The 25,259-nt window shown below is 48.3% G+C and overlaps 1 protein-coding gene across 3 annotated transcripts; it reads right to left on the bottom strand.

Moving 5' to 3' along the window:
• Positions 1-1,643: 1,643 nt before the first annotated feature.
• TFAP2A (transcription factor AP-2 alpha) lies at positions 1,644-22,318 on the bottom strand (the record flags this gene model as incomplete). Of its 3 annotated transcripts, none has more annotated exons than XM_080917422.1 (7): positions 1,644-1,932; positions 3,597-3,738; positions 5,589-5,707; positions 7,518-7,749; positions 9,550-9,601; positions 12,796-13,230; positions 22,286-22,318. In XM_080917422.1, 7 exons carry the CDS (start codon positions 22,316-22,318, stop codon positions 1,644-1,646), a joined length of 1,302 nt encoding a protein of 433 aa, XP_080773548.1. The 3 variants fall into 3 exon arrangements, with proteins under 3 accessions (XP_080773548.1, XP_080773547.1, XP_080773549.1); XM_080917421.1 differs by lacking the exon at positions 22,286-22,318 and adding an exon at positions 18,002-18,052; XM_080917423.1 differs by lacking the exon at positions 22,286-22,318 and adding an exon at positions 14,473-14,499.
• Between the last annotated feature and the right edge of the window lie 2,941 nt (positions 22,319-25,259).

Below are 25,259 nucleotides of genomic sequence, written 5' to 3'. Positions count from 1 at the left end.
ATGCTCCCAGCCAGGAAGCAATAGTATGTTATTCCTTTAGCATTACAAACAATCTTTTATCCAAAAGAATACATCGGGCTTTATTGGGTCGTTTGTCTGAATACAGACTCCGTGGAACATCTAAATGATAGCCTGCTCTGAACTCCAAGTTGAAAGTAAGTTTTTATTATACTTGAGGGAAACAATGGGTTCAGCTGCTTATTGCAAAGTGCAATTGCCAGGGGAGAGTTAAACTCAATTACTGTAACCATACTGAATAAAAAATACTGCCAAGAACAAAAATACGCCTGGGTAAAGACAGCCACCGAATAAAAAAAAAATCGACATAAAGCGTATCAAATATTTATTTATCTGGGCAACAAAGGACTATGATACATTGACAGGCATAGAGGATACTGCCAGAGCAACTCAACACAGCACATCTAGAACCGCCTCCACTGTGGCCAGTGAAGACACAGAATACCAGGTGGTCCCAAATGCTTAAAGTGAACAACGGGGTGGGGGGCAGAGAAATCCCTAACCCTTGGTTTAAAGACAATATTCATCTATTGCTCAGAGGACACTTTGAAGGGAGGACAGGGAACTCAAACTTTATTTTTCTCCCCATGATACCATAGGATTTATCAAATCACTCCAGGTTAAGAAATTTTTTCCAGTGTCCCAATATCACTGATTTTTTCCCTTGTCAGCTCAATGAAAAGCTAAATGTAATACTAATTATATATAAATTTTTATTTTACCTTGAAAATGTTTTGTTCGGCTGTTTCGTTACCATTGTTAACATGCTACCACGGGGCTAAATCCATGAATTCCAGAAAGGGGGCAGGGCATTACCCAAACCTCGGATTTCTAAGTAAAACCACATGAAGAACTAAGAGGGACGATCCAAAGCCCACTAAACAGGAGGTAAACGAGATCACCAGATAAATTAAAAAAAAAAAAAAAGGTTTAAAACAGACTCACCATATTTACAAATCCCATTAAATTACACATAAATAAATATATACAGAGACGTGAACACTGATTCCCTTATAGAATTGTGGGCTGCATCAGAGGAAGTTCAAGTGGGTGGCTGTACCTTGCAGAGACAACGTCTACAACTGAAGACAGGACATAGAACTTCTGTATTTGTGTTCAAGTTTATTCACAATACTGATAAAAAATGTCATTATCCTCTTTGCCTTTTTTTTTAAGTATGGCTACAATCTGAAGTATGCAAGGGAAGGCGATGAGTTAGTCCCATGAAGCTCATATACTTTTTAAATTTTTTAAGGTCCTTTAAAAAAAAAAAGTTTTACTGTTTGTTGTTGATTTAAAAAAAAAAAAAAGGTTCACAAACGCGACAGAACTTTTCTTTGCTGGCTTCACGACCTGTTCTGTTCTTTTAGGCTCCACACGAGGGTAAAGGGGGTGTTGGTGCTGATGGGGAAGTTGAGGCAAGGCGCGCTGAGTAAGCAGCGGCTGCCTCACTGGCAGTCGAGAGAGCAATCCCGAGGACTCCGGGGACGAAGGGCGGCGCGGCAGCGCGGAGTAGCAGCAGCAGTAGAAGTGGCTGGTCCCGGAGCTGTCACCTGCCCGGTGGGGGAGGGGCGAGTGGGGACACCGGCCGGTGAGGCGGGCGTGGGCGGGGCCGGAGGAGAGCCTCACTTTCTGTGTTTCTCTTCTTTGTCACTGCTTTTGGCGCTGTTGTCCGTGTGGCTGTTGGGGTTGTTGCTGAGGTACATTTTGTCCATGGCCTTGAGGGCCTCGGTGAGATAGTTCTGCAGGGCGGTGACCGCTGCACACACCGCTGGGCTGCCGAAGCCATGGGAGATGAGGTTGAAGTGGGTCAAGCAACTCTGGATGCCAGGCTCCAGGATAGGGTTGGGCCGCGAGTTCCCCAGGGGAGATCGGTCCTGAGCCAGCAGGTCAGTGAACTCTTTGCAGATCTGTCTGCAGGGGAGCAGAGAAACAAGTGACAACTCCCATCAGGCTTTAGTGTCAGTGAAAAGCCATCCCTCCCTGCAGATACCTCTGCTGCCTAGCCCACGTCCCCCACCCCAGGACCTAAGGTCAGCCACTCAGAACACTCAGAATAATAAAGCTTATCACTATCAAACCAACTCTCCTCCCTTAAATGAATACCCTTTCTACTTCTAAAGGACCTCTCCTTTGCTCCTCAGTCCCAGCCCTCAGACCCAACAAACTCCTGCCTACAGCTTTCTCACAGCAAACACCCTGAACACAGGAAAGCATTTTTCAGGGCAAAAGAAAAATTGCACCAGAAGTTAAAAACACACCTATCTGTCTTTAGTATTCTAGAAATGTCAGACTTGTTCTTCACAATATCATCAGAGCCCGCTTCCCACACCCCAAAAGGAACCACCATAAGAGCTGAAGGAATGGGGCCTCCTCTTTTCACTTTCAAACCAGGTGAGGTTTTCAAGTTTAGGCAGAAAGGCAAACATTGCTTTTTAAAAACAACAGCAGGGCCGGGGAGAGAACTCACACTTGACCATACACACAAGGACCTGCCTTTGGGTATCCAGAATGTATGTGAAAGTCCAGATTAGAGGTTTATGTCTCTAAGCCCGACGTTCGGTAAGAGACGCAGTGAGATCCTAGTGGTTGCTGGGCAGCCACTTTAGCCCAAATAGTGAGCTCTGCTGTCAGTTGACAGAGACTGTCTCAAAGAATAGTGTGGGGAGCCATACAGAAAGTAACCTTAGCACACAGAAAGTTTGTCTAGTCCTGGAAGCCAGCATTAGAAGAGGCCTTCCTGAGGGGGACAGGGTGAGGGAGCCTGTGGATAGGCCAGAAACTGTCCCACCCAAGGTCCTAGCCTCTCAACTCTGCTGCAGTGCCCTCCGGTGACACCAGCTTTGATAATTGAGGACTTCTAAACAAGCCTTTTTAATTTCCAGCAAACATAGCAAGACAGTCATTTTCTTTTCAACCTGGAGAAGTCAATTCAGCCCATGGGAATATAACAGGCAATCTTGAAACCCAGTGGATAGCCTGCCAGTAAGCTATAACTTGTAGTATAACTGTAACTCGCTTTCTCTCTCTCTCTCTCTCTCTCTCTCTCTCTCTCTCTCTGTGTGTGTGTGTGTGTGTGTGTGTGTGTGTGTGTGTGTGTGTGTGACAGAGAGAGAGAGAGGACAGTGGGAACTGGATTAGGGATGAAAGTGGAACTGTTTCTAGATAGCACATTTTGTAGGCCTGGGCTTAACCTTTGCCTTTCAGAACATAGTGATAAGAGAAGAGAACCTAGGCAGGCCTGGTTGGTAGCCCATGAAGGATCTGATTCTGGTTTTGATGAAACAACATCGTCACAGATCCATACTCTTTCAGTGAAACCCAGCTGCATACTACGCACATCCACATTCCTTTAGAAGTGAATACAGAAAGACCCGAGGAAGGACACAGAAAACACACTGATAATCCCACTGTTTCCTCTTTTAGACAGACTGCGCCCCCTGAAACACTGGTGCCCTGACTTTAGTGTTCACAACAAAGCTGATCATCAAGAAAGGAAGAGAAAAAAAGCATGAGATAATTTTTTGTGTTTCTTTTGACAGTCAACAGTCCAGACCCTGCAGAGGTAAATGCCTTACTTTGTTGCCAGGAGCATGTTTTTTCTTGTCACTTGCTCATTGGGATCGGAATGTTGTCGGTTGAGAAATTCTGCTACTGCTTTGGCAGGAAATTCAGTTTCACACACGTACCCAAAGTCCCTGGCTAGGTGGACGGCTTCTCCTGGCAAAAAGTAGAGGGAAGTGAGGGCCAGAGAACCACGGAATTGAGATCAAAGTTTCCTCTCCACTCCCAACTCCCTTAACTTTCACCAAAAGTTGGAAGGAACAAAAACCACTTGTTTTCTTACTTTAGACTTTTCTTCTTCTCTATGAGATCTAGAGAACAAATTCATCAGTAAAAGTGGCAGGCTGGCTTACAAGACCAAGAGGCTTTGAAAATGTTAATCTCTCTCATCACCCCTACCCATCCCTAACTGATGTTTCTTCAACTTCTGTTTGAAAATGGCTGCCCTGTTCCAACCTCACACCTCTCAACACACCCATCAGTGGCATTTCCTACTCACTCCTTGAGCTTTTCAGCAAGGGAACAACCCGAGCGTTTACATTTTAACTTGATCACATACAATTATCTGTTCATCCAAGCCGATTAACCAAGAGGATTTGAGGGTCACTCCACCGAGTCTGTCTGTGTTGTTGATTTTCGAATCTTTGGTTTTAATTTCCTGAACCAGTTGGTTTTTACTGCAGGGCTTCCTGCCATTAGCTCCAGCTCCGGAAGAACGCATGCGCCAATTAGAGCATCAAAGCCCTCTCCTTGGAGCTTGTTTCCATAAAATGGAGCGGATCACAAACAATAACAGTTCTCCAGAAACTGCCTCCCCACTGCACCATTTAACCCCCAGCCCCAAACCCACTCCTCACCCTCGGCTTCTACCACCGTTTTCCTGGCATGTGATTTGGGGAGTAGGATTTGAAATTGTGGGTTCTCTACATACGACCACTATTTTAACATAATGTTGCTGTATTTGAATTTCTGGCCCCAAATTACATTATCACCATCTTCAACACCATTTAACACCCAGAAATCATAGAATTCTTCCTCAAAAACATTGTCTCAGATGTTTTCTAGAAACTTTCAAATTCTTGGATTTGGTGGCAATATCTGACCAGATGCACTACGTGAATAAATTATGCCTCATTAAAATATAAGTGCTAGTTTTAAATCTGACTGGGCATAAATCACCACCTTTTTGTTTTTCTATTAATGTGAGATAGTGACAAAACACCCAACCTTAAAGGAACTGACTATCAGAAGTTAGGCATCTAGGACACAGGAATGTGAGTGGGCAGATTCTGGTGACAGCTTTTGGAATAACTGGGCAGGATGACTTTTTGTCTTAAGGACTTTAGAGGGGTATGTATGCTAAAAGGAGAAAATGCATTAAAAATACTCTTTTACAATGTGTCTGTTTCTTTTTCTCTTTCTGTATCAAACAATTCACATTCTAAAATTGTTCCCTTTCCTCCCCTCCTGGGGAGAAGACACACAATGGAAATAAGAGGTAGAAAGTGTGTGAACGAACCCAACAACCCACAAGGGCTTTTAACCCTGAGCTTTCAGGACAGTCTTAAATCAGGATGCAGGTCAAAGATTCCCAGATTAATTCAGGAAGTAATGGTCACGCATTTCTCAAATGCAGATGTCAGAATAACTTAAGTGATTTACTGCTGAGTTCTTTAGAGGAGATAGGAACTTGGGGAATTTGTAGCTCTTAAACTTGTGCACTGTTTAGGTCAGATTTGTACTGAAGGTAGGGTGACTCTGCCTTAGAGAGAAGAACATATAGGCAAGAGTCTATACAAACAGACTTTCAATCTTCTGTTTTATTTTTGTTTGTTTCTTGTTTTTCCTTGGTATCCCAAATTCTGTTCTCTTCCAGTTATAGCTACGAGTATTGAAAGGTGAAGCTACCCAAAGAACACAAAACACTCAAACATCTGGCTTCTGATTATTACCCATTTCCCCCCAGGTTGACAGTGCCCTTGTAGTTAGCAAGTAGATGTGCTTACCTTCCACTAGCGACGTGAGGAGGGTGACATTGGCGGCTTTACGTCTCCCTGCTGGCAGATTCAGTCCTATTTTGTCCAGTTTTTCTCTTAAAGATCTTCCTCCATTCTTAGACTTCGCTCTGTTTCAGAAACAGGGAGGCAAGGATGTAGAAAATACTGACTTTCTCTGTGTCACATCAAAGTCATGCTGAACACTTGCGTAAAAACTGAGAGGCATGGTCCCAAGGTGGGGGAAGAGAGCGCAAGAAGGAACTGTATAGAAAGATTGTAGGACAGAAAGGCTTGTTAAACTGTAAAGCATCCACTGTGTTAGTTAACACTGAAGCTATTGTGGCAGGTTGAGAGCTTTCCATTTTCAGCTTTCTGAAGAAGGCTCACACACACACACACACACACACACACACACACACACTTGCACACACACTCACACACACTCAAAAACACACAGTTGTGATTGACAGAGGTATTCTTGAGGTCCACTGATAACTGTGTATTTTCCTTGTTGCTACAATCACTCAGCAAAGCCCAGTGAGGTCTTTAAATTGTCTTCATAAGATCTGCTATTAGGTTGTTCCCAGTAACCAAAGTTATCATCATATTCACATTTCATGTCCTGGCTTCCATCCCAATGGGAAATGCACCTCGCCAACTGTTTACATGCCATGTCAGGAGCGTAACTGGAAATGTCAAAAGGCTGATGGCTGATATCAGCCTTCAGAAATTTCCCTGATTTCAGAGACAATGGAGGCACTTGTAAATAGATGTCTAAATAGACTCTCCCATAATCAGAAAGTGGTTAAGATAAATTGTTTAAATAAAACAGCAAATTAATTAATTTCAGATTTTATTCCCTACTCAAGCGGTTCTTTAATTGTGTGGATTAGATTATACTCCCATAGGTAAGCAGGCCCGATATTGGGGGAGGGGGAGAGGAGGAAAAGGCAGAGGGCAGAGAAAGATATGCGGCAGCAAGAGATAAATAAGGAGAGTTGCTGGTATTAATTCTATAAATGCTCTTAGAGGATGTAGGGGGCTGTACCCACCAAGGCCCAACTGCGGGCTATTAAGATACAGGGATAAAGTTAGACAATGAATTACAAGCCTTTTGTGGAGAGGAGAGTAAGGAACTCTTTGGCCAAATTTAACACTATACCTACAATTCACACCATTGGATAGAAACCTAAGAAATGGGAAGGCCACACAACACAGCTGGCCCCGAGACTTTTCTCTCTTTAGACTCTACCTCCCCGGCCCTTGTGAAAAGTGACCCACTCACTTCAGAGAGGTGAGACTCCTGTGTTAATGGACGCAGTTCCCTGAGCGACTACTTTTAATGAACGGAAACTGGAAATGTACTCTGCACATTGCCTGCCACACATCACAGCAAATCAGAACGTCAAAAGTCAGAGCCTCCGGTACCGAGACTGGGGTGGGGGTAAAGGAGCCTTGCAGCCAGCAACCAGAAATGAAGAGGCATGAAGCCAACAGAAGTCACTCTCTCTTTACTTGAAAACCTGTCTGTTAAATCTCCACTCAAGAGCATCCGGTTCCCATCAGAGACCCTACAATGTGGTAAGGCAAGGCAAGGCTCACAGACGCTTTTCTGAGCTTGTAACCTATGCGCAACCAGGGAAAAGGCAGCAGCACGGCGCCCCACGGCTGCCAAGGCTGGGACTGAGCCCCTGAAGGAGACAACTGCGCCTGTGTGCTGTTGAAAGCAGAATTCCCCGAGTGCGCAGGCGCGTCGCCTCACCCCGCCTTAGGCCACGCCTACAAGGCGACACTCTTTTCTCTCCGCCCCTTTCCCTGCCTGCGTGTAGTACCGCTACCATCCCGGCGCAGGCGCAGGCGCACTGGAACCGCGTTCGCGGGGAGGGGCGGAGCGGGGCGGGGCCGGGTGGGGCGGGGCGGGGCAGGGCCGAGCCTCACCTCCGCAGTACTCCTCCCAGGAGCGACGCGTTGAGACACTCGGGCGGTGAGAGGCGCCGCTGTACTTCCGCCACCGTGACCTTGTACTTCGAGGTGGAGCTTAGGAGCGACAGGCGACCCGGAACTGAACAGAAGACTTCGTTGGGGTTCACCACGCCACCGAAGAGGTTGTCCTTGTTGATAGGGATGGCGGAGACAGTATTGCTATTGGACTTGGACAGGGACACGGGGCCTGCGAAGACAGATGCGGGCGTGTGTATGGAGCGGACCGACCGACCGATGCTCAGCTCAGGAATCCCGAAGCGACTTCCTGCCCTCACCCTTGCAGCAAGCTGTCTAGAGATGGCTGATGCTGGCGCGACCCCTTGGGCTCTCAGAGGGCTCCGGAGTGATGCAGAGGCTCGGGTTTAGGGAGATAGCGAATGGGTTTTATATGCAAACCGTGGGCAGGGTTGGTGTGGTCGGGGTTTTGCGGGAGAAAGAAATTGCTGTTAAAACCAGCCATCCAACAGTTTTGATGGCTGCAGCAATTAATGAACATTTCATTTAGCTAGCAAGTGGTGGATTCTGTTGTCACACACTACACGTCCGTTCTTTCATCAATAGACCCTTATGTTCCATTTGAAAGACACTCAGGCTTTGGAGATCATTCCAAGCCTATGAACCGGACTCAAGAATAGGCCTACAGTTGAACATTAGGAATGCATCCTTTTGTTGAACAAATACTAAATGAACCCTGTCTGTCTAAGCCTCTTCAAAGGGGTGGAGGTTAGGATATATAATCAGTTAAAACCATAAGCTCTTCATTGTTGGATCTACCATTGTTAGAAAACAAATTCAAGACCAGCCAAACAAGGGGTTCATTTCTTAACACCAATGTAATTCAGATGCATTTACGCCGTTTTAAGTTCAATGCGTTTGTATCTTAAAATTCCACACCGAAACATATAATAATATGCATGTTCCCGTCATAGTGATTCTCATTTTTTTGTTGTTGTTTTTGTTTCTTAATGGGGATATTCTAGTTGTATGGGGAGGTGAGGGGCTCTAGGTTTTGGATAGATCACTTGTGACATTAATAGCTCTGGGGAGGCTAATAGAGACAATAGGAGTTAAACGAACTCGAGAGAGATTACTAATAAAAGAGCCAATTATCATGTCGACTTGGAAAGAGTACTTCTTAAGATTTATCCCTTACACATCTAATTTGACATGACAAAGATTCTGCAGATGCAAAAATGAAACTTTGAACTAGCTAACAATATACTGATTGGGGTTAGAAATGAGAACAGTTTTATATAGCATCGTCCTCTGGTGGTGCCTAGAATCCTGAAGTGACAGCCACCATAACAACAAAAGTATTGCTACTGCATTTAATACAAGAAACTTTATTGCTACCCACTAAGCACAATGCAAATGATAAACCCATTCAAATTATATAACATCTTTCTAACCATTTCTTTCCTATATACATAGGCCAACAGTAGCATCTTCAAGATGGTAATTTTAGTCAAAAGCTAAAATTTTGCTAACCTAATTCAAGTTTTAAAGCCTTGGAACTCAACCAAGAGACTAGAAACTAAACCAGAGATCTCAAAAGTTGTCTTCCCCTTATACAGTGTGTTTTTCAATATGACTTTATTAATATTAATTATTTGTATTATTTCAGCTTGATACACTTTTTAATCCTCATGACCTTTAACTGCACACAATTAATTAACTGTGAGACTATTTCCAAATTGAAATGCCACTTCCAAATCAGGTCAACTATTGCACATTTCACTTTGTGCAAATATCATTAAACTACATTCAATGCTGAAATCCTGATTAGAACCAAAGTAGCCTGTTGCCATTACTAAGATCCTGAAAGCTGGTTATTTAAGCACTGTTCTTCTATGCCTATCTATTTGCTAATTCTGAGCCTTTAGGAAATCCTATTTGAAAAAAAAAAAATAAATACAGTCCTGTAAGTTCTTTTAAATAGCACTCTGCCAGTAAGGACATGCTTGGAATGCAGGAGGAAATGGCTTACCTTTCTTAATTACAGTTTGATCTGGGATGTTAATACCCGGGTCTTCTACATGCTGCAACAAAAGGATACACATGAATGTAAGTGTATAATCAAAACAAAAGGAAATGAATATTCGCTGCAAGGTGGGGGAGGGGAAGGTGGAGGAGGGGAGTGCTCCCTCTGCCTCCCCAATGACATTTATATATAAACATCTTATCTTGGCTTACTGAATTTGGAGCTTTAAAACTCAAGAGGTTTGACTGTACACCCATGGCCCATTTCTTCTCCCCCAGCAGATAATCCATATTGAAGAGGACAGGATGGAGAATGAAACTTTCTTTGAAAATCAAATGAAGTTTTGGAGTTCCTAATCTTTTTTTTTTTTTTTTTTTTTTTTTTTACAGTCAGTTCACCCTTTAGAAATGCACCTAGCTTTAGTGTGGCACCTTTCAGCAGCATGAGACCTCAGGGATCCCAGAGTGAAGGCAGCCAAAGCCAAGGAAACACAATAGAAAAGACAGGGGCGGGAGAACAGCACGGTTGGAAACCCTGTAGGTAATTTGACAAAGCACACAAACACACACACACACACACACACACACACACACACACACACACACACACCTTCACTTAAGAAAAGCTAGAAATCATTTTAAAAAGACTGCTCCCCGAAGTAGATATGGCAGGAATGTGGAAAGATCAGGAACAAAAACCCTTTGAGGCTGCTTCCCTGTTTTCCAGCAGCAGTGTGGGGTCTCCCCCCACCACCACCCGTCCTGTTTCTCTCTCTCTCTCTCTCTCCTCTCTCTCTCTCTCTCTCTCTCTCTCTCTCTCTCTCTCTCTCACACACACACACACAAACACACACACACACACACACAGATGGATGGGTATACGTGTATGCTAGAATCAAAACGTGATTAGAAAGTAAAATGAAATCATGTTTTTTAATGCAGAAACTGACAGGCAATATAATGTCTGGCTGTGTTTACAAATTAGCACCAGGGCTGCTGAGATAGAGGATTTCGAAATTGTTACCAAGCACAGGCATTGCCATTTAAAAAACTATTACTTCCTTCTCTAGTCTTTGTCCAACAATAATACTGATCCGAACATTTTCCATTCTGTCTTGGATTTATGCTCCTGTTAATTGTGCCTGATCGCAATGATTCCGGGTGGATGGCACTAAGTTGCTTTATTACAGGTTTTATTATACTCAATGCTCTCATTTGTAACTTGCCTAAAGTGCTTCTGGATTTAAGTATAATTAAATTGAGAAATGTTCAGAAATGACTACTGCTGCAGTTCTTGTGTTTTAACTATATGGGGAAATATGATCCCTTTATGCATGCACCCTAAACCCATAAAGTAAATGTAGTGTGGCATAATACTTTTATTTCTGTTATTTCTAGCTAGACCTTGTCCATACAGGGAAGACTGTTAAGTTTAAAACCCCACTGAGATATTAATGATTAAATAATTTTCACCATGGACTTGATTTTCTTAAATATTTAGCAGTCATTCTTATTAAAAGTTAACTGTGGCAGCAGTGAGAAAATTGAAAACAACCCTTTTCCTGACCCAAATTCCTTTCGAAGATTTTTTCCCCCTTGAAAGGTGGGGGAGGGTGAGAAGAGCTCTGGACTTCTTGCTTTCATGTGATCATTTGGTTAATTTCTCCTACTGACCAATTTTACCACAAAGAGTTACCACACAGGTATCAAGAATTCCCATGAGCCACAGGACATTTTTGCAAAAGTAGACCTATGTCCAATGCAAGGTAGCTCCAACGCTTAAGACATTATTTTGCTATTTGAGTGTTTTCAAAGAACAGGCAAAGAAAATAATTCAGAGACTAACTAAAATCACCATAACTTCTAGACCTATTCAAAATTACTTTTAAAATAAAATATTGCCTCCAATTCACTACAGACAATTTTTAAAGCATGTAAATATGAACACGAACACACACACACACAAAACACACACACACACCCCCACACACACACACAAACACAGCTTACTAAGCCTTGCACTGGACCAAGCGCCTGCTTTCTGTGTTCCTTGCAAGGCTGTTAAGCATAACCAACAAATTTCGGTGATTAACTGGACTAAATGAGAGAGGTAATAAATTTTCTATTTTTTTGTAGAACTTCAAGAATGTTTTAAACCCACTAGGCAATCAGGTAAGTTCATGTGGCCCGTTTTCCTTACAATCTAATTCACTAATCATTAAACTGTCAACAGACATACCACTGCTATATTTGATGTAGTAATTTGAAATAGCATTTTAACAAAAATTACATCCAGATACATTTCCTTTCCAAAGAAAAGCACCTTTAACAGAAGCCATATATATTATATATATGTGTGTGTGTGTGTGTGTGTGTGTGTGTGTGTGTGTGTGTGTGTGTGTGTATTTCCATTTCAGGGAGATAGTAAGAAAGTCATGCATTTATAGAGCTGACGCTGAGATGCTGGCTGCAATTTAATTTTTAAAAGAATTTTAAAATTATCAATAGCCTGGGTTACATTCTAAGTAGTTCGTGTGCTAACGCCCTGCTTATTTAGAAATCATTTTAAACTGCATTTATTGATAACTGAATTAGAACTCAACACAGGACCCAATAGTCTCCAAACATTTAATTGAATATGCAGTGTAGCAGATTCTGATAGGCGTTGGGAACCTAGCTAATGATTTATGAGGTCACCACTTAGCACCCCCAGGAAGAGGAGAAAGCTGCATTTTAATGTCCTGGTACTTGGGTTTGCTACTTCTGTCCCTTTGATCAGGATAGGGTAGGCATAACTTCTAGGTTTTACTAGTGCTTAGTAAGGACCTTTTCCTAAGTCTCCCATACTTTCTTTTACTTTGAGAGCGCATCTAAGAAAGCTCTCTAGATTAATTTAACCTTTTTTCTAGAACAGCGAGAAATCCCCCATGACATTTTCAGCAGTGGAATTAGATTCTCCCTCGAACCACACAGTTTACAGCCTCGGAGAGAAGCTACCTGAAGGGTGACAATCGTTTGATTTATTTGTGTCGGTTGGAAGTGGTGACCCAGGCATTGTTGAGCGAGCTCCAGAAAGCATTGTTCTCAATTACTTTTTTAATTTCAAAATTCGGTTGTTCAAATGAGTCTCACCCTCACTCCCAGCAATTATTGAGGAAAACGAAGGCCCTGAGGGCCTGGGCTCCTCGAAGCTTCCCAGAGGGCAGGTGAGCCTAGGGCTGCTTTCCCTCCCGCGGCCTGCACCGCCTCTTACCGGGACGTCCTCGATGGCGTGAGGTAAGGAGTGGATCGGGAGGTCCCCGAGCCCGGAGCCGAGCCCGTGCGGGCCGTGCAAGAGGTCCTCGTGCCGCCGATAATCCCTGCGAGGGTCCAGGCCCGACAGTTGATGTGGTAGCCCCCGGTGTGTGTGTAAGAGCCCAGACTCTTGGCTCTGCCTCTGGCTGGGCCAGCCCGGGTGCTGTGGCTGCGGCTGGGCGTGCAGGGGATTCAGGCTGTAGGGGTCGTTGACGTGGGAGTAAGGATCTTGCGACTGGGGGTAGATAGGCTGGTAGGGCGGGGGGAAGTAAGGAGGCTGGAAGTCGGCATTAGGGGTGTGGGACAGCGGCGGGGCGCTGGTGTAGGGAGATTGACCTACAGTGCCCAGCTGGGGCAACCGTGCCGTCCCGTTGCTGGTGCCGTCGTGACGGTCCTGGAAGAAAGCAAGACGGGAAGGGAAGAAGAAATGAGGCGCAGGGGTTTCAGCTACCCTACTAAATTCATTCCACAAGCCCCGTGTGCGCAGGCCGCCGAAGTAGGGGCAGCAACTCTACACTGTGCATATTGGAAAACACCCAAGAAGTGGAGCTGGCCTTTCAAAAAAAAAAAAAAAATGCAAAGAAATCAGAATATGTAAATCTAGTGACACCACAGACTCTCAGGGACATTCCTCTCAAAGGAGGGAAGAAGACATAAAAGAGTGTGTCCTGTAATACAGCCCTTAACAACCACAGTACCTAACCTCCCTTAAGCAAAATTCAGATAGCCACTAAATATTAAACAGGAGAAGCGGCCTTTGCTCTTCCCGGATTTGAACCCGTCTGCCAATGCATTATTGCTTACTCTTCCATTAATCTTGAGGGGGGAAAATCATAAACCTTCAAAGACTATTACCATTTCATGACTATTTAAATAGAAACATGTTTCACACAGAGGCCGCAAGAAAGCACAAATTTAAATGACCGACTTAAAGGTTTTAACTCCATGGTTGGGGAGGGGGGTCTGTCTTTTCCGTTTCCTCCGTTAGAAGGCTTTTTACACGGCAGGGTCGTTTTATGATATGAATGGGGAGCGAAGTACGCCAAGCCAGGGTTTAAAATAGAAAGATTCTGTCTTACCGGGTTCTTTTTAAAAGAAAGAGGTGCACCCCGGGCGGGGGCTCCCGCCCCTTCCACCCCAGCCCCAAAGGGCAAAAGAAACCCCTGATTTTAGGTTTCTTAACGCAATTCCCTCGCAAAGCAAACCAAGGGTGGGTTTCAGAGAGCGGAAACCTTCCGAGGTTTACCCGTCAGGCCCCAGGCTAGTGGGGCACACCGGGGTGCGCCTTTCACCCCCCACAGACGGATTAAACATCAGCTGTGGAGAGCATCTCTGGAACAAGTAAAGACGCAAGGAAATAAAGACGAACCCGGCGAGAAACTGGCCCAGGGAAAGAGCTGCGGGGTAGGTCTGCGTGCGCGGAGAGGTTCAGCAGGGACCGGGCAGTGGCGACGCGTTGGATTTGGGGATGGAAAGGAGCCAGAGAAAAGAGAAAGGGGGGATAGGAATGCAAACGAAAAGCGAGGTTCACAGGGAACCCTGGCCAAGAAGCTCAGGATCTCGGGCAGCTTGTCGGCTGAGGGTTTCTGGAACAGAATTCCTAAGGAAACAGGGTTGGGGGTGGGGTGGGACTCACCATAGCTGAAAAACTGTGAACTAACATCTGCGAAGAGTCTGGGGTAACCAGTCAGGGTGAGGAAAAAAAAAAACAACAAAAGCAAAAAGCAAAAACCACCACGCTTCGAGCGCCCGGCTGCCCCGCGGCCCGAAAGAGCCACACACAAAAGGCGCCGAGAGTCCCGCGCCACCCAGGACTCGAGTCACCGCGCGGACGCTCCCGCGAGCGCCGGAGCCCCGCTCGGATCCATCCGAACTTGTACCACCGAGTCGCGCGGTGCCTTCAGCTGGTCGAACCCACGATCTTTATCCTCCCGGGATCGGTTAGGAGTCAGAGCTCTTTAAGAAAAACAAAAAGCAAAAAACCACCAACCAAAAAAAAAAAAAAACCAACCAACAACAACAAAAAACACCGAAAAACCTAAAAAAGTGTGTGTGTGTGTGTGTGTGTGAGAGAGAGAGTGTGTGTGAGTGTGTGTGTGTGTGTGTGTGTGTGTGTGCGCGCGCGCGTTCCTTAATCCGTGTCTCCCCCTCTTTCCTTAGCGGCGGCTTCACTTCAGCTTCTAATAACCGCGCTGGGCAGCGTTCCTGGAGCCTCCTAATAGCAGATATTCATGACTATTAATATTACACGAATACTTAATAAGGGAAGAATGCCTGGAAATCGAGCGTGAAGCGGAGAGGCAACTCGCGCCGGAGCCGGCTCTCAATGCAGTCATTGACGGGAGTCTCAGTGTAGCAAATCGGAGGTGGGGAGAGGGAGCGCGAGAGACAAAAAGCGAGCGACGGAGGGAGCGGGCGAGCGTGCGGGGGGCCGCGGCGCGGCGTCTGGCGAATCACAGCAAAGGGGCAACATTTTAAAAGGTTGCAGGGCCTGCAAAAGTGAAAGAGAAAGAAGGCGAGAGAGGGAGGCCGAGGGGCCAGAGCGCGGAGAGGGAGGATGTGTCTGCGTGTGTGTGCGCGAAAGAAAGTGTGGGCGACGAGTAGAGAGAGGACTGGAGAGAGGGAGGGAGGAAGGAGGGAGCGCCGGGGAGGAGGAAGGGAGGGCAGGAGGGAGGGAGGAGGAGGGGGAGGAGGGGGCCGAGCCGGAGCTGCGGAGGGGGAGCCCGCGGCCGGCGTGGGGGGGGGGGGGAGGGGAGAGGAAGCGAGGGAGGACAATCGGACCTAAAAGGCTAAGGCAGACCTCGGGATGGAGCGGGGGTCGCGCGCCGCGGGCTGGAGCTCCCGGGACCCGCTGGCGGCTGCCCACCGAGTTCTGCGCCTGGGAGGTGCTTCCCGCCGCTCTCCGGCCCCGGGATTCTCTGTTGCGCAGCGGGGCCTGGGACCCGGGACTCGGCTGCCCGCTGCCTCGCTGCTCCTCCATGGCCCGGCGTCCCGCCTGGGAGCAACCCGCCCGCTTCGCTAGCCCTTGTCCTCCGCCCGGTCGCAAGCCGCCTTTCCTAGGACCTCGGAGCCGTGCGCTCGCCGGCTGAGGCTGCTCTGATCTCGGTTGGTCCCCGGACCGGGTTTCGGGAGTAAGAGCCGGAGCCCGGTCGCGGCCCCGGGCGCGCACACACGCGAAGCGGCCCAGCCTGGGCGCCTCTGGCAAGGGCTCCTGGCTCCCTGCACAAACCCGTCGGACTGGCTGGGCCACTCCCGCCGACACCCCCTAGATGACAGGGCTAGCTCTCCCCGCGCGTCGCCACTACTAGTCTGCCCGTCTGGTTGTCGGAACAAGCGGCACCTCGCCTCTTGCGTGTCCCTGCAGAGCCTCGGCCAAATCAGACAACTCCAAGCCCGCTCCGAAACCCGAAATCCCTGCTCCAGCGCTGGTTATCCCGCCACTACCAAAGTTGTTGAAATTGCCTAGACTTTTTTTTTTTCTCTACCACCCTAATCTCATCACAGCCCTCTCCCATCCCTTATTCATGCACCTCCAGAGTTCCTCTTGGGGGGTTCAAGTTCATCTCGCGCCCTACCCTCGAGATCCCTTTGGTGTGTAGAGCCACACGAAGGTTCTTAACACTTCCATTCAGGGCGCTTGTACCCCGAACTGACTTCTGGGTTCCAAGAAAGTGAAAAAGCATCAACCTGGGAAGGGAGCCCAGAATCCTAAGGGAAGAAAACTGCTCTTACAGAGTCACAGTAGTCCCTAGGCCTGCCGGCAAAAGTCACCCTTAGCTTAGAAAGCAACGCTATCTAGTCCTACGTGGGGTTCCGGTGCCCCTTCCGGCGCACCACAGGAGTACCCCAAAGAAGCACGGATATTGGTGGGATGTCTGTCACCTAGTGTCCCATCGGCCAGGTTGGGAGTGGAGAGGAGTAAAGGGAGAGCTGAAGAGGAGAAAGAGTTGCAAAAGTAAAGGGGGAGGGAGCGGGTGTCACTTCCTTCACGTAACCCCAGTTTCTGATTTTGAGTGAAGACGGAATTTGTGCCTCTGCGCCCGCGAGCAGACGTTTCAGCCGGAACGCCCCAGCTCCAAATGCCAAAAGGAAAAAAAAAAAATAATAAAAAAAAAAAATAAAGCAAAAGAAGAACAGCGAAAGTCAAGGCTACTACAGATTTGGATAATCGCCGGCTTCCCACTCCTCCGTCACCCCACGCGCTCATCAGCTCCCTTCAGTGGAGTTTGTTTTTTTACAAAAAGGCTAAGGCCATCCCCGGCACAAGCCCTTGGTGTTTTTTCATACCTCCCTGGCTGTCCCAAAAGTTATGCTCTGAGGCCCTGGGTTTTAATATGAGTTCCCAGGGGAAAGCCCTCTGTGATCCCAGCGGACTAATCGGCAACCAGAGACCATCGGCAGTCGCCCCCAAGATTTTCAGGGTCCTGCCGCTCCAGCAAGTAGAAGGGGGATCCCTCCCCCACCCCACCCCCGACTCCGAGAGGCTGGTAACACACCAGCACCCAACCACCACCATGGGGTGTGTCCACCCCAAAGCTCGGCGGGAGAAACTGCTTAGAACTTCAAGGACTATAGAAGCTAAAAAGTGACAGCAAGGGCTGACGTGAGGGCTCCCGAGCCGAACCCACTTTACAGGTCAGGGCAAAGTGTGTGGGCCCTTCTCCAAATGTAGGACGGGAAGCTCTTTGGGACGAAAGAAAAGAATGAATGGAAAAAAACGAGGGGGACTAATGTCATATAGGGGGCAAAAGGGACAACGTTTTTTTTTTCTTCCTGCTACTGTAGGCACCCCCAGGATCTTGCTCAAAACACACCAGAGTGCACAGGCACGTGCCGAGTTGCCAGGTTTTTTTTTTCCTTTTAAAACACAGTTCCTCTCATCCACGCTCAGGCAGAACCAAAAGTAAGCAGAAAAAGGGGGGGGGGGCGGAGGGAGTGGGACACGGGCTTCGAAAGACAAAAGTGAAAGAAGCGAGATCCACGTCCACCGTCTCCAGCGTCTTTCCCGGTGCTATTCGGGCGAATTCCAGGGGTAGGAGCCGCTCTGGTGTAAGTTTGTCCCACCCGCTTTTCTCAGCTAGCTGCGTGGAGAGGAGGAGGAGGAGAGGGAGGGTCGATCTCTAAGCCTGTGGCGGAGAGGCTGACTGAGCCGGCGCCGCGCTTACCTCGCAGTCTTCGTACTTGATATTATCCGTCAGTTTCCAAAGCATTTTCATGGATCGGCGTGATCGGATTTGCCCCTCTGCGCCTCGCACCCCAGCGGAGCTACTCTCTGGGTTAGCGCAAAGTGCGGGCTGCGGGCGGTGAGCAAAAGAGGAGGAGGAGGGGGAGGAGGAGAGGAGGGCGAGGAGGAGGAGGGTAGGAAGGGGGAGGAGGAGGAGGAGGTGGAGGTAGAGGAGGAGGAGGGCCAGGAGGAGAAGGGCGAGGAGGGAGGAGGAGAGAAGGGTTAGAGAGCTCCCGTGTGCGCTCGGAGATCTCCCTCTAATGGCAGAAACTTTTCCCTCACCAACAGCCTAATCGCCTCATTAGCATATCAACAATAGTCCAATTGCTCGCCAGTACCACAATCTGCCGCCGGCCGCTCCGACCCAGGTATAAAGGCCTCTTCTAGCCGCGAACTTGCTCCTAGAGCACACATTCCTGCCTGCTAGCCCAATAACTCTCCTAGAGCTCCAAGCACCCTCCCAGTTCCAGCGACCCCTGTCCCGAATTTCATCCCTTTTCCCTTCGTCAGTCTTCTAGTCCTGCTAGCCAAAGATGCTTTGGATAAATCTCTATACTAAGCAGAGTAACAGCGGCGGTGCCTGGGGTCCAACTTTTAATACCCCCACCCCCACCCCTACTACAACCGCCACTATCTGCCTTGGTCCCGTCCGATTTTATTAGAAATCATTATCCCTTTCGCAATGAACCGTAACCACCAAACCAGGACCAGCAAAGTCACTCCAGGATTTTTGCCCAACTGGAGATCGCCTCCGCTCAGGGCTGTTAGCCCCTCGGGCTGCTGCGCCCTGGGAGTTTTATTAGCTTTGCGCTCCCCCCTTCCCCCCCACCAGGTTGGAGATTCTGCCAACTTGCTCCGGTGGCTCGGTTGGGGTTTGCGATCTCTTAATTGCTACGTGTAAAATAAAAGTTGTACCCTGAAGAGGTTACTCGACAGATCCGGGGGTTAAATCATTTTCCTCCCGTTTGTATGAAGCCGAAGCAGACTGACTATTCATCGGGGCGTTCGGACTGTAAGGTTTCCCAGGTGCAACGTGGACAACTCCACAGAAATCGGATGGAGATGCTCAGCCCCTTCTGGAGTGAGCCAAAACGCAGACCCATGAGCTCCTGCAACTCTCCATGCGGTGTCGTACATGCATCAAAATAAAACATTGGGAACCAACTCTTCCATGCTAATCGGCTCCAGTTCTCCCAAGATTCTCCTTTTTAATTAAAGAAGGACGCGATCCTTCATGATTTAGTATTACTAACGCTGGCGTTTGGGCGGCGCAATGGCCTGCTGGTGAAGAAGCCGAAGGCGGGAGACACCCCTTCCCCAAGTTGACCACTCCTGGCTTTTCCAGCTCCACCCAGGGGGCTTACTCACTCCACCGGGACTCTTCCTCCCTTCCAGCAATCATATTAAAGTAAGAAAAATTAAATTCTTTAATGCGACGCTTTGATATAGAGGGATTTATCTGGCTGAGTTCTCCCACTGGCTCTTTAAAAAATATTTTTATCTGTCTTTCTCCTGCTAATTGTGGTAAACTGCTAAACGACAGCAGACCTCCTCAGAGACCTCTAATTCATCCGATTCTTTCTTCTTTTGTTTTTCTTCCTTCTTTTCTTTCTTTTCAAAAAACACTAGGCCTCCCCAATTTCCATAGTGAATCTCTCATGGGGAGGAAAACATCGGCAAACCAAGTGCCCGCTAACAGGTGGAAGAAAAGCAAGAAGAGGACCCCAACCTCCACTCGAAACTGAAGAGGTGCAAAGAGTGCTTCTTCCTCAAGACTAACTGAGTCTCCTCCTTGAAAAGCCAGAAACAAGGCCAGAGCTGACAAATGAATTCAAAGTCCCACGGCCCTGGGTACCCCCTAGAGATGCATTTCCACATTTAAGTAGGCCTTTGGCTGATAGGTGTAGAAGCCTGGAACCCCAGTCTACCCAGAAAAAAAAAAAAAAAAAGTCAATTTCTATGCTAGGCTCCGAAAGGTTTTTCTCAAACCCAACTAAGTAAGCTCTAAACTGGCTTAAATCCTGAAGCTCAGCCTCTGGGAGGGGCCAGCACCTCCACTTTTCCCAGAGGCAGCCACAGCCGGGTGCCCTATGACCTGTAAGGCCCGCTCCAAGACCTGCAAGCAGGGGTTTTTTACATCCTGCGGGCTCACCAGGATGCTTGCGGGAACTCTTAAGTTTCGCTTTCTTTCCCTTCAGTTGTGACCTGGGGATAGGAGCTTAAAGGGTTCTGTGCTCTCTAACCCGACCCCCAATCCCCTCCCCTTCCCTGCCGCTCAGTGCACGGCGGATCTCTGGCTCCAAATCAGCTAAAGGCTACTAAACTGTTGAAGTACTCCCGCCAAGGGCACCATTGACGTGTAGATTAGGCCTGCCAACTCAGGGCCGCCGCAGCCGCCGCCCCGCAGTGTGGGCGCTTATGAAAGGCTGGGGAGAGCGGCCGCCTAGCCCCCTGAGCCTGGGAAGCTCAAGCTTGTTTGAGCCTCATTACCACGACTCAGCTCTTGAAGTCAGTTCTGTAGCTGGGCAAGGGCCGTGGTTCCCTTGGATAGCAGCCTAGAGTTTGAGCTGAGGATGTAGGCCTGACCCGGGGGAATGAACTGCACCGAGGCAGGGGCATCGACAGAAACAAAGAAACACGGGTCAGAATGATCTTCTGTTTTCTGATTGTCAACACCCACCGCTCAAGCGGCCAAGCCTGGTAGATCTGTTCCTGTGAGTCTCAAAACCACTGACCCTCGGCTCCAGATTCAGGGCTACAGACACTTGGCAATGTGTGGGTTCTCCGAGGCAGGCCCTGAGCTCCACCACGTCTCTTTTCTTTAGTAATCTCTGGCTTTCAAAACTTAGCCTGGAGGCCCGACTCCAACCACAGCCCACTCTGGGCAGTGGACATCTTCTTGCCTCCTGCAGAGTTTTTTTCTGAATTTATCTATAACTGCCCCAAGCTTCAGCACCCAGAAAGAGAGTTAGGTGCACACGGCAAGGGGAGAGAAGGGAGTGGGCTCTAGCGTTTGTGTTTTGTGGGAAACTTTCATCCTCAGGTAAAGTTCACCTAAGTTGGAGGAAGGAATATTATTTAGGTTTAAGTAAATGAGAGTATAAAAGCATTCACTCAACTAATAACAGTGAAAATATAAGGGGAAGCAAACGGTTAAATGCCTTCCTTTCTCCAACCCCAGACGACACCTCTCAGAACTTTATGGCTGACCTCTCAGGTAAAAGAGAAAAATAGAAGCTCAACTCCAGGGCCTTGCTCTGAGAGGAGCAAAGTTTCCAGCTCTGGTTTTTACTTTGGGAAGGTCGAAGCCCTTGGTTCAAGTTGCCCCTTAGGCTTTTGGCTTACAGAATCAAGTTCTAACCAGGCCTCGGTTGGCTGGGGCAAAAAGAAGGAGAAAAAAAAAAAAAAAAAAAAACAGCGTCCCATGATTCTTATGAAATTCTCCACTGGGGGAATGGCTGCATGTCTACCTAGCTAGAGCCTTGTTTTTCTGTCAGGAAAATGTGAAAGCACATTCCCAAGGTGGATGCCCGGGAAAGGCCAGACCCGGTGCCTACTCAGCCGAGGAGTCCAAGGCCTAGTACCGAAAATTCGCTGTCTTACTCACCACCACAATTCTGTAGACCAACAACCGAAAGCCTACCCTAGGAAGCTAATTGGGAGAAAAGCTAAACTTGAGGCAAACTTTTAAAAAGAAAAAAAGAAAGAAGAGAAAAAGAAGGAAAAGAAAGTGCTCCAGGCTATGTCTGACCATCAGGACGTCCTTTTATGTCACCCTCTAAGGTCCCCAAAATGCAGGATACCAACCTCTCAGGTGCACCAGATCTAGGGACAAAGCTGAAGGCATGGCCATCGGGGAACCCACATCTCCAGCCCGGCGTCCCTCCTCACTTCTTAATTAGTCACCCACCCAAGTTTCTGTTGGGATGGAGGTGGGAAAATGGCTGGAGATCAAACCACGAGTGACCCCAGGGGCCACCTGTGGAACCTGTGCCGGACTTTTTCCGGATCCTGGCCCGGAGCTTGGCCCCCAGCTCCGAGGCTGTTGCCAGCTCTGGTTTGTCCAGTCTTTACTCTCCTGGGAGCACTCATGGGCGCTGCCAGGCGTGCCTCACCTAGGACTCCCCTGCCCTGGGCCACGGCACTTCTCCGCCTCCCCACTCCCGGCCCCCTCCTCCGCTCCACCCCCGCCCACCTCAGCCCCAGCCAAGGCAAACCCCCGTACCTGCCAGTCCCCCATTTTGGCAAGTATGGACATCGCGGCTTGGCGCTCCTGGCGACGGGTCCCCGCCGGGCATGGGCTGGAGGGCTCGACCGGGCCCGCTCCCTGGAATCGCTTAGACAAATCCTTTTTTTTTTTTTTTTTTTTTTTTTTTTTACCTTCTCACCAACATCTCACCTGGTCATAAAGAGCTGGGTTGCTACCTGCCGACGCATGCGCGTTGGCCTAAGGAATTCACTCCGCCAGCTCCAGTCCCAGCACCTCTCTAAACTGACCTGGGAAGTGATGGATTTATAGCTACGGCAATCTCACCATCAGCTCAAGCTTTTCCCAACAGCCCTAACCCGCTTTCCCGGTCAGTTCCTGGCCAGCGAACCGAAGCCAGGCACTGACTGCTGAAGGTAGCCGAGTCCCACGCCGGTGTGAGCGTGTGTTTGAGCACTCGTGTAGTGGGGACATCTGCAAGCTCATTCCCCGTTCCCTCGCCCCCGGAACTTTTGGGTTAGAGGTGGGGGAAGGGATGGGGGGATGGGCCAGACCTGGAGAAAGGGCCGGCGGAGAGTCTGGGCGCACCTGGGCTCTAGAGGTAGGACAGGGTCCCCACCCCTCCTCCTCACCCGCCCACAATCTTGAAGGCACTGCCAGCCTTAGCGGATCTGACTGCCACCCCCAGAGCGGCCTCAGCGGTGAATTCCAGATCAAGTGTTACTCAATAAGCGAAGATTTGAAGATCTTCGGAGCTCTGCTTTGCTTCTGTCTCCTCCTGTAGGCTGAGAGTTGGGGGCGGATGGGGGGGAACCACAAACACACACGTGCTCTTTCAGGTTGGAATATATAACACTTAAGTATAAAGCCCACCAACCCATGTGGACGATTCCCTGCCCCACCCCCACCCACTATAACTTCCAGGCTCTTTATCTTTTTCTTTAAAAACTTTTAAAAGCGAGAATCGGGCGTTGGTGGCTCTGGGATGGGCAGCTGAGGTTGAAGGGTTGGGGTTTGCTTTCCCATGCCAGATAAAATCGTTCAGGTGACTTCACTGCTGTTTCTAATTAGAGGGGAGTTTAAAAGAAGCCACAGGATTTGGGGCTCCCATCTTGCTCATTACTGTCAGCAATCACACCTGGGCAGGAGCAGAGGAGAGAGGAGATTCGCCTCGGGGGTGGGCACCTTGCTCCCACAGTTGCTGCAGACCCTTTCCGGAGGACCATGAAGTCTCAGATTGTACAGAGCACAAGCCTGGAGCTCCAGAGACAAACTCAATCATTCTCCTGGTGCTAGTGTCGCGGGGACTTGGGGAGGAACAAAGAACCGCTCTCCAATCATTTCTCTGACAGAAGTCAGCAAATGTATGTAAAAGGTCAGCTATGAATTGCAGAGTGGAGAAGCCGTCTCCACCCCAAAACTCCTCCTTCCTACTCTGGCGGGGAGCCTGGTCTAGATGGGGCACCCCACTTCATTGTGGAGGGGAGGAGTGTTGCTGTCTTTCCTTGGAGTCTCTTCTACATTTTAATCGTCCCTTGATCTGCTGGCCTTTCATCTCAGGGCCGATTTTCTACTTGATTGGAAACGTTCTTGGACCTGTCTTAAAACCTTGCTCAACAAGTTTGGAGTTTGTTTGTAGGTGGAGTTTTGGGGGTTGCTTCCCCTTTATTTTGTTTTAGTGAGAACTAGTAGTCAAATGGTGTTTTAAACTCATGAATGGCTATACTGAACCCTCCCTGATTTCTGGTTTTGTTTTTTGTTTTTTATAGGCTCTTGAAAACAGAGTGGGGAAACCTATTTCTTTTTCTTTTCTTTTCTTTTAACCCAAGCCACAGGTGGAGGCAGTGTTTGAAGCTCTTTATGGTTCTCTTGGAGCATTGGTGAGCATGTTTGCAAATGTACAGAGGTTACAGGTTCCCTCTGCCAAACCTGCCCCTATGGACCCATAACCCATCCCCTTATTGGGCCTGGACGGGTCCTGAAACACCTAACAGACAGGTATGGGGCTGGGGTGGAGCTTAAGGAAAGCATCTCCACCCTGGGTGGATTTTGTTGGTGGGTAGGACCAGGCACGCAGGAAAAGGCAAGCAAGGCAATGGTGGTGGTGGTGGTGGTGGTGGTGGTGGTGGGTGCAAAGTCAATCGCTGCTCAGAGCAAAATAGAGAAACTGGACATCGAAGAGCCTGGCCATAGGGTAGGTGAGCCTTGGGGAACTCTCGTTAGATGCTGGAGGAAGGAAGGAAGAAGATTGGAAAAGAAGAAAGGTCTAGAATTAGAGTTTCCGGCTGAAAGTTTAAGAGTACACATCAGTTCTGCCCGTTTGCTGACCGAGTAGTCTTGGCCAAGATTCTGAATTTACTTGAAACTCGGTTTGCTCACTTTAAAATGGGTAATTGGTAAGAATTCAGGAGAGGAGCTGAGCAAACCCTTTTAGCCAGAGCATGACCACATATACATTCCAGAGGCTCCAATCCAGAGGTTCCCAACACACCTTACATCTACAGTACTCCAAACCAGTCCAATTCAAGATGAGATCAGTTCCATTTTCCTCACTGCAGACCCCCCAAGGCTAGATGTTTGTCTAGATCCCTCCCAAGATGACCTCCCCAAAGCCCCGTCCATTCAGATCTGGTTTTCCAGACACCAGCTTCCATGACTGTACCTCATCTGTCTTCTGTGGCACAGAGGGACTCAAACACCTGCAATGCCCAGGACAGGATTGAAGGACCCCTGGGCCACATCCCAGCTTCATTTGACACAAGGCTTAAGACAGCCTTCCTAGAGAGGCGGGACGCAGGCTCTGCAGCTAACAGGGTCTTAAGACTTAGCAAACTTTCTAGAACGCGATCTCGGGGAAAGGCAGAAGACTCACAACTCCAGCTGCTGGTAGAGCTGAGCTGGGGCTTTGCCAGGCCGAAGTATCAAATACAAATCCAGCCCTCTCCCGAAGCGCTCTGCTCCTTTAGCGCCACCAGCTCCCAAACCGCAAAAG

The sequence above is a fragment of the Micromys minutus genome, assembly GCF_963924665.1.
Source record: "Micromys minutus genome assembly, chromosome: 1".
Classification (NCBI taxonomy): Eukaryota; Metazoa; Chordata; class Mammalia; order Rodentia; family Muridae; genus Micromys; species Micromys minutus.
This window is presented reverse-complemented; position numbering and strand designations above follow the sequence as displayed.